The sequence below is a fragment of the Panicum virgatum genome, chromosome 4N (genome assembly GCF_016808335.1).
Source record: "Panicum virgatum strain AP13 chromosome 4N, P.virgatum_v5, whole genome shotgun sequence".
Classification (NCBI taxonomy): Eukaryota; Viridiplantae; Streptophyta; class Magnoliopsida; order Poales; family Poaceae; genus Panicum; species Panicum virgatum.
In genome coordinates, this window is record NC_053148.1 from 39,415,497 (window position 1) to 39,425,076 (window position 9,580).

At 44.8% G+C, this 9,580-nt stretch overlaps 1 protein-coding gene across 2 annotated transcripts; it reads left to right on the plus strand.

Annotated features, from left to right (window-relative positions):
* The first annotated feature begins 3,865 nt into the window (after nucleotides 1–3,865).
* On the plus strand, nucleotides 3,866–8,312 carry LOC120671047 (palmitoyl-acyl carrier protein thioesterase, chloroplastic-like). 2 transcript variants are annotated; one of them, XM_039951277.1, is made up of 7 exons: nucleotides 3,866–4,111; nucleotides 4,677–5,252; nucleotides 5,330–5,463; nucleotides 5,865–5,978; nucleotides 6,170–6,353; nucleotides 6,446–6,514; nucleotides 7,564–8,312. In XM_039951277.1, the coding sequence occupies exons 2-7, from the start codon at nucleotides 4,749–4,751 to the stop codon at nucleotides 7,819–7,821; spliced, it is 1,263 nt and encodes a 420-aa protein (XP_039807211.1). In that variant the 5' UTR covers nucleotides 3,866–4,111; nucleotides 4,677–4,748; the 3' UTR covers nucleotides 7,822–8,312. The 2 variants fall into 2 exon arrangements, with proteins under 2 accessions (XP_039807211.1, XP_039807212.1); XM_039951278.1 differs by lacking the exon at nucleotides 3,866–4,111 and adding an exon at nucleotides 4,319–4,465 and having other exon boundaries at nucleotides 7,564–8,303.
* Nucleotides 8,313–9,580: the final 1,268 nt, after the last annotated feature.

The window sequence follows — 9,580 nt, forward strand, 5'->3', positions numbered from 1 at the left end:
GAGCACGACGCGCTCCGACTCCGACCGAGCAGGCCCGTCGCGGTCGCCTCGAAGATGTTCCTTCCTTCCCATGGCCCGCTGGCCGCCGCTCGCGTCCACGCATCACCCGTTCGCGGGAAGACGACGAGCGAGCCGCGAGCCGGCACGGACTTAACAAAGGGGTTGGGCTGTGCTGATGGCGCCGCCGCCGCGGCTTTTAATTGGGCGGCCCTGCCCTCTTCTGGGGCGCCGCGCCGGTACCCGTGCTTGTCAGGGTATAGTGGCCCGTCGATGGCGCGGATCCGCAAGTGTCCACGTGGAATTGCATGCTCTCCTCAAGGCTGTAGCTGAGGTATCGGCGTCTTCGATCGATCACACTGTCAGGTTGATTGCTGCTGCAGCGAATCGACTGAAGCTGGAATTCCGAAGTGTCACCGCTCGGTGCAGAACTGGGCGTTCCTGCTAATCTCTGCTCCTGTGTGCTTTGTGCAAGAAGTAAAAACTTTGACCAATAATTAGGATACTAAATAAAGACAGTTTACAAAACTAACTTTACAAGTCCTGAGCTATTTCGCGAGACGAATCTAATGAGACTTTTGATCGCATGATTAGAGATTGGTTACTGCAGCATTACTGTAAACAATCATCGATTAATTACCGTAATTAGATTCGTCGTGAAAAATTACACTCATTCGTAAAAATATTTTACAAATAAACTTCGCTTACTACTTCATGCACATAAGATTCTTTTTATAATATGAGTAGCGTGGATAAACCAAACTCGGTCGTCGTCGATCGCCTCAGCATCCCGTGCAGGACAGAAAATAACTCCACAATATTCACTCACTGATTCGTAACTTTCGATTCAGCTGGGCCTGCGTTACTGAGTCGCTGATTATTAGGTATTAGTAGTACCGTTTCTAGAAACCTACGTTACTGATATTCATGGACCAAAGGGTAAATTCCTTCTATAGTCCTAGACATAATAACACTTCCTTCTATTGCCTTTAAAAGTTCAATCTTTTTTATTTGGCCCTATTTCAAACTTTTATCACTTCTTTGGCTCTACCGTCAACTATGTCAATTAACTCGCATAAATAGTAACATGTGGTTTTTCACCCCTCTTTTCTTAACTAAAACAACCTCCAAATCACCTCTAAAATTCATAAAACTTATTGTAGTGATACCACTAATGGAGACGAATCCATTTTGCCAAAAAAAATCATGTTTATCATTTACGATCTAAAACTTAAATTCACCAAATGAGGCTACTTATTAAGACTCTAATTTTTATAGCTTAAAACAAATATTCACAAATTGTGAGAAAATACCTAATATTTCTAAGATTAGATGTATTAGTTTATAAAATTATTTTGCATCATATGTTGCTTAGAGGATTTTGAAGTTCTATTAAAACTTATTTTTAAATGAAAGTTTAAATTTGGTTTTGTTAAATAAATTCAAATTATCCAAGTAACATATAGTACAAAGTAATTTATAAAATTAATACGTCTTATTTTAGAAATATTAGTTTTTTTAGTAAATTTAATAGTTCCCTGCCATAAAAAATCATATATTCTTAAAAAGTAGGCTAATTTAGTGAACTTTAGTTTTAAAATTGTAAAGGACAAATATAGTTTTTTTTGCAAATTGGATTGATCTCCATTAGTTGTATCACTATAAAACATTTTATGAATTTTGGAGGTAATTTGGTGGTTGTTGTAGTCAAGAAAAAAGAGGTGAAAAACCACAAGTTACTGTTTACACGAGTTAGTTGATGGTAGGGCAAAAAAGGAAAAAGTCTACAAAACCCTCACATCTATCGACAGTAGATTACTTAACCCCTCAATCTGTAACATTCCACACCCCAACCTTTACAAAACCGGACAGATAACCCCACAAGCGGTTTTGGATGTTGGTTTTGTCTTTTATTTATTTATTTTGGACGAATCATCAAAAACTCATAGTAAATTATAGAAAAATTATAAAATAGAAATTCTATTTTTTGTGGACTCCACATGAGCACATCTACACAGTGAAAATATAATATGATATATTGTAGTACAAATTTTTTGCTGTAAATTTTGATCTATTCTTTTCTATAATTAATTTGAATAATTCATAACTATAGTTTCTATGGTCCAATTGTGGTGAAATTTTTACGGTGGCCTAACTATTATATGATTAAACGGTAGTAAAAACTTCATAGTTATTTGGTCATATATAACTTAATTATAGATTTAACAAGCATAAACCCTAAATATATCTATAACTATGTAATACATGATCTAATGAGTATGAATTTTTTTAATACATTTCAAGCATACAATAATTAGGTCACCATAGAAGTTTCACCACAATAGAAGTATAGAAACTGTAGTTATGAATTATTTCAATTAATTATAGAAAAGAATAGATAAAAATTTACAGCAAAAAATTATACTAAAATATACCATATTATATATTCACTGTGTAGTTCTGCTCATGTGGAGTCCAATAAAATTGGATTTTATATTTTAGGATTTTTCTATGATTTACTATGATTTTTTTATAATTCATTCAAAATAAATAAAAAAAGAAAAATACAAACCACCATCCAAAACCTCTTGATGGGGTTATTTGTCCGATTTTGAAAAAGTTGGGATGTGAAATATCCGATTTTATAGGTTGGGGGTTACGTAGTCGATTGCCGATAGATGGGGGGTTATGTAGACTTTTTTTCGAAAAAAATGGATAGAAAGTTAAATATTAGACCAAATAAGAAAGATACAACTTTTGAGAGCGACATAAGAAAGTAGAATTATTTGTAGGGCCATAGAGGGAATTTACCCTACCTTCAAACCTTTTGACAAAGAAAGCTGAGAATTTGGAGTGCCTTTCAGTTCCAGCTCAAGCCTTCCTACCTGGAAACCTCCGCGCACGTGTGAAGACCTGCTACTTGATTTGCAAGCCACAGCTGCAGAAACTCACGAGTCACGATCCGCCTTTCAGTGAACTTTTTCCAGTTTATGACCTTGTAAAACTATTGGAACATTCTGAAAACGTTCCTTCTTTTCTCAGTTCAGAAAACGCTGGAGAATCTTTCGAAAAAGAAAACGCTGGAGAAGAAACGTTTTCAGAGCTCTGCTGCCTGGGAACCTACCTCGCCGCGGAGGGACGAGTGCGTGCCTGGATCGGGACAGAGATGTCCACCTGAACCGCTTCAATTCCCCCCATCCAGATCGCCGCCCGACAGCTTCCCCGCGGGCGAGGTGTGGCCATTTTACCGGCACGGCGGCGGAGCACCGGGCCGGACAGCGACGGTCGCGGCTTGAAGTCCTGCCTTTTAGCCTCCATGGCAGGCGCCTCTCCAAGCTTCATGGACGCGCAAGGACGAGGACGGTGTTTTGGTCAGTTCGCTTGGATGCAAAGGAACTCGAAGCTCACGTCTTGGAGGTCGTACGATTTGACGGGTGGCCGTGAGGACACGAAGGAAAAAAGTGTGTTTATAATCTCCTTTTTTATAAAAAATTCTTTTTATTTAAAAAAAATAAAACGAAGAATCAGAATTTTTTTCTTTGTATTTCACACATGCCGTGAGCTCATGCCATAGCTCACCGCTCCATGTGAACGGCCCCTTTTGGTATATTTTAATGAACAGTATTAAATTATTATTTCGCAACATTATTTTTTTTCCCCTGGCGCAGATCTGCTCAGCTCAGCAGCAGGAAGCATCGCATGCATGGCCTGGCCTGGCCGGCCACTACGCCCCGTGCCACGCACTCATCGAACCCGTCCGTTTTCTCTTCGTCGGCCGGGCGGCGGGCGGCGAGCGGGGGCAGAAGCGTCATTCGCCGCCGGCCCCCCGGACGCCAGGTTTTAAAAAGTCGCGGTGGCCAGCGCCCGGTGCCAGCGGAGAAAGGGTGGTCGACCCCCACCACCACCACCACGCGCCCGCCCGCGCCACCGAAGCCGCCAAAGCCCACCACCCCCGCCGCATCCGCCAGACTGCCAGAAGCCTCTCCGCCCATCGCTCGCCCGTACCGGCGCCAATGGCCGCGTGGTGAGGCGCAGCGAAGCGAGCGGAGTCAGCCGGGCGCGAGCGAGCGGCCACCTTCCCCACTCGGCCCCCGCCGCCGCCGCCCCGCGGAAGGTTCGTTGCCCTTGCGTTGCGCCGACTCTCTTCCTCCCTCCCCGCCGGGTCCGGCCGCATTTCTCGTGTCGTGTTTGTTGCGGGGCGAGTGGATTCCTGGTCGGATTGCCGGGGCGCGGGCGCGCGTGGCGGTTCCGCCGGATAAGCTGCGGCTATTTCTGGGCGCTTCGATGTTCGGGCCGCCCGTGACAGCTGGGGGAATCGCGGGAATTCAGGATCCTCGCCCCGGTTGGATCTCGGAGTTCAGGAGACCTCGCGCCCCTGTTTTCTCCTCGTTTTCGAACGCGCTTCTTTTGCTCGCCTTGCTCTCTCTATCTCGGTCTCTATCTTCTCTATCTCGCCCTTGTAGTACTGGTGAGTTTTTTTTTACCCTTTCGTCTCCGCTTGACCGTCAATTTCTTCGCGCGAGTTCCGGGCGTTTGTTGTTGTTGTTGCTGCTGCTACTACTGCGCAGCAAATCTTGCTTTTTTGGATCGCTTAAACTGGGTAAACGAGGTGTTTTTTTGTTTGATTTGATTATTTTGTGGTTTGTTTTGATGCTAATTCTGTTATCGTGCTGATTCAGGTTGAGGTCCCGTGTTCAGGCAGGCGCCGCTCGATTTGATTTGGTGGGGAAGTTTCTAGGTCAATCTTCCCTATGGCCGCCTCCATCGCGGCCTCGGCCTTCTTCCCGGGGTCGCCGGCACCGGCGCCAGCCGTGCCCAAGAACGGCCTCGGGGAGCGCCCGGAAAGCCTGGACGTCCGCGGAGTCGCCGCGAAGCCAGGATCCTCGTCGAATGCCTTGAGGGCAGGCAAGACGCGCGCCCACGCAGCCGTCCCCAAGGTGAACGGAGGGGGCAAGTCGGCGGTGGCAGATGGGGAGCACGAGACCGTGCCCTCCTCGGTGCCGAGGACGTTCTATAACCAGCTCCCCGACTGGAGTATGCTCCTCGCGGCCATCACGACCATCTTCTTGGCCGCAGAGAAGCAGTGGCCGCTGCTCGACTGGAAGCCCAAACGGCCTGACATGCTTTCCGATACGTTTGGCTTTGGCCGGATCATACATGACGGGTTCATGTTCAGGCAGAACTTCTCCATTAGGTCCTATGAAATTGGGGCGGATAGGACAGCATCTATAGAGACGCTGATGAACCATCTGCAGGTGACAATTTGCTGATTTTCAGGCGTGAAATTGTTATGAATGGTGTCGGACAATGAAACAGTTTGGATTTGATGTAGGAAACTGCTCTTAATCATGTGAAGACCGCTGGACTGCTAGGTGATGGATTCGGCTCCACACCAGAGATGAGTAAAAGAAACTTGTTCTGGGTGGTTAGCCAAATGCAGGCCATCGTCGAGCGTTATCCTTGCTGGTATGGTTTGCAGAATCACACGTTGTTATTTCACTTTTCTAAGCGGGATTTGAGCTTGAAATAAGCTGGAACCCCATAGCTTTTGATATCATGTGTCTGTTCTTGGAGACATGCCAACAGTGTGGAGGCATAGAATAATTAATGATTACAGCTTCCTTGGTGCTGGGTATTGAGTAATCAGTTGAATGTAGTTTTCAACTTGAATAACTTGTTGAGGAGTGTAGTTATATGTCACTGTGGGCAGTTCGCAGACTTTAGTAATTGCTACTAATAGCTCATTCGAACTCTTAATATATTTTCTTTTGTTGTCTAAACATTCTGCATTCTGTGAGCAGGTGGCCCCTCACCCATCTCGGTTGTACTGATTTTTATTCTGAATTTGCTCTTCCATTCTGCTGCAGGGGTGATACTGTTGAAGTAGATACATGGGTTAGTGCTAATGGTAAAAATGGAATGCGTCGGGATTGGCATATACGTGATTATATAACAGGCCACACGATACTGAAGGCAACAAGGTTCAGATCTCAGCCACTTCGATACATTTATGACATTAATGACAAGTTTATGTAACTGCTAACCCCTGCCAACTGCCATGTGTTTGACCTACAAACACTGCATTTATACCCTTTTCTGTTCAAAATATTGTGCAACTTGCTTTACACCGACATTCTGCAAATTATTCTAATTTATTTCTGTATATGTGCAGTAAATGGGTGATGATGAACAAGCTTACTAGGAAACTTGCAAGAATTCCAGATGAAGTCAGGACTGAAATAGAGCCTTACTTTTTTGAGCGATCTGCTATTGTTGATGAAGACAACCGAAAACTTCCAAAACTACCAGAGGATAAAAGCACTACTGCAGCAAATTATGTCCGAACAGGATTGACTGTAAGTTAATTGAAATAATATTTAGATTGCAAGTCTGATTAATTTTTTTTTATTTTGCTGGTTTCATATATTTTGCTTTCTGTTTTATGTAGCCTCGGTGGGCTGATCTTGATATAAATCAACATGTCAATAATGTTAAATACATCGCATGGATTCTTGAGGTAATTATATTTCCAATTATGTGTCTTTATTCTAGCTGTTAATGTCTCTTGTTTAGAGATTTAAATAGATACCCTAGCACATTCATGACCACCTATTTGTACTTATTCTTTTTTTGAACTATTCCATGCCATGCTCAAGTATGTTACTCTAAGGGGAATAATCATTTGATTAATCTTTCCTCTTTGATCACTTTATTGAGGTCGCCTAGTGTTTTTTGTTGGGTCTCTCCTCGTTTGTTTGGGCAACTGGCAAGCAGATCAATTACTTGTGTCCTATCTGTTGCCAGAACTTCAGTAGCCAACTGTTTGCAGAAGTTAATGACCTTTGGAATGTTAGGTGCTTGAGGGGCCCCAAAATCATGTAATTGAATATGATTAGGGGCCCACTTATCTATTCATCAAACAAGCTAATACAATTGGCCATGTCTCCATATATGTTATTTGTGCAGTACTCCCTCCGTTTTTAAATACATGATGTTTAGGACAACTAGTGCACAAGTTGGACAACCTGAATGCTTCTCCTGAGACATTTAACTATATTTGGTTGGTCACCTATGTACCTACCAATGTCACTGACCTGTGTGGCTGTGTTGCTTTCGTGCAAGAGCAGCCAGTGTACAAGTCAATTTATCTGAACTAAGAAAAGTATGAGAAGAGAAACCTTGTGTTATGCAATGCATGGTTGGCTGGACAGTCATGCACTTTTATCGGTGGGCATGAACTTTGAGACAAAGGGTTATCATTTAGTTTTTCTTCCTTCTTAATTAATTGGCAGCGCTTCTGACAATTCTATTAAAAAAGACAGTTTAGCATATATGTCAGTCCCTAGCATCAGGGGTGAAGCCAGCTGAGAACGCCGCCGGTGTCTGCTTCATTGCACGCTGGGGTCGACTCCATTGTAGAACAATACGAAACAGTGATTTAGCACTGATTTGCAAAAAAATCGTCGGGGTCGGCAGACCCCGGCACTTCCATGCAGCTTCGCCCCTGCCTAGCATACAAATATTTCCACCTACATCTTCTGTTAACCTTGTGTTCACCTTTTTCAGAGTGCACCGATCTCTATTCTTGAGAACCATGAATTGGCGAGCATTGTGCTCGATTACAAAAGGGAGTGTGGCCGGGATAGTGTGCTGCAGTCACACACCACCGTGCACACTGATTGCAACAGCGAGTCTGGAGAAACAACCTTGCACTGTGAACATGTGTTGAGCCTCGAATCAGGTCCGACCATGGTGAAAGCCCGGACCATGTGGAGGCCGAAGGGAACCAAGGCCCAAGAAACAGTGGTTCCTTCTTCATTGTGAAGTGTGCAAGATGTTTGAAATGGTGATTTTGGCAGAAAAAAAAAAGGTAAAATCAATGTGGCTCCTAGGGTCCTCTATTGGAAAGAAAGGCACACAAGGCATAAATGGATGCTATGTAATAATCTCGTAGCTAAGCTAATTTATATATGAAGTGTCTGAAGATAGAGGAGATATAAGGGGGTCAACAATAGAGAAGACAAGAAGCAGAGATCTGGAAGACGAAGGAGGCCTCCTGCCATGGTTTGTGGTTTCTATTTTTCCTTTGATTCCTTCTTTCCTGTGACGAAATTGGTTGCACAAACGGGTGTTGTAAGTATTGATTTGTAGTTACTATATCATGGGGAGCGAGTGCTTCCCAGACATGTCCGTTCTGGGGCTATGTCCGTATGTTATGAGCCCCTTGGAAACAGCTTTGTCCCAGCAATATTCGTTCAGAGAATTAAGCTCGTATATTGTATTTATTGATATTTAATTTGGTATTATTCTTCTCCTGGCTGCTAAAGCGTGTTCAAACTTTGTATCTGAGTCCAATGCAGACCATCATTGAAATTCCCAGCTTGAGGTTTCGCTTTGACTCGCATGTCGTTGTTTGAACTGTAGAAGCAGACAGCTTGGTGGGAGCGTTAGAGGTTGTGAGTTGCGACATCTTGTCATGTTTTCTGTAGAGGTTGACTGACCAGAAAGAACACACTGTATTTTGCATCGCAATTCCTACGAGTGTCTTTAGGACTTAGCCGTGGAAGCTTCTCGAAGAGATCGAGTCAAATGCAAATAATCCAGAGTATATCCCTCGATGAAGTGTTCGTGTGGGTGGTTCAAGTTAGGTTACCTAAGTAAAACGCGCGGCGGGTCACGGCAAACGATTACGCTAGTTAGCGTTTTTTGACTGGCCGGTTGATTTTCCATTCTTTTTGTATGGGATTTCTTTGGCACTGGAGATCACGGTGCGTTAGTCAATGGGGTGATTGGTTAGCTGGTTTTACCCCAGCTGGTTTTACCGTTGTGATTGGTTGGCTGGAGCAGCGTCAAAATGTATGCCTCAGTCTAGCTCCTCCAACCCGCAGGCCCAGCGTGCAGGTACTAACCCAGCTCGGCACACCTTTCATGAGGCCACTTCCAAGCGGGTCAATCCTGTCAGGGGACTCTTCTACCTCGGGCGCATCTGTTCAGGGTGCCCTGGCGCCAGCTGCAGCTGGGGTGGCGGGGCCCTGGCCTGCAACCCGCGGCGAGGGAGCCCCGGCGGCAGCCTGCGACCCGCGGCGGAGGGGGCCTCGGCGGTGGCCTGGGAGCGGCGCTGGCAGCCTGTGGGAGAGGCGCTGGCGACCTGTTTGAGCGGCGGTCTACAAGCCTGTGATCGGCGGGAGCGGCGGCGGTGGCTGATTTGAGCGGCCGGCACGGCCACGGGAGCGTCGGTAGGAGGATAGAAAAGAAAACAACGAACCTTTATATATGTAACCAGTGGCATGGTGGATAATTTTATCGAACTTCTTCAGCTCCAAGAATTGATGGAGCACCTCTTGAGCAGCTCCATAAAAAACTAGAGTGAATCTATTTTTGGTGGAGTGGAGTGGAGCACATTGATATGTTTAGGCATTTTTTCTTAGAGTTGAGCTGTTTTTGGTGGAGTGTAGTGCTTCCAAACAGATCTTACTCAGGTGTATAGACTTCCCCTGGTGCTTACCTTCGAATAAATTATTAAGATGGCGTGGGACTGAGTGGCCAAAGGGAAGGTAGACTTTTGACTTGTCCGATCATGTGA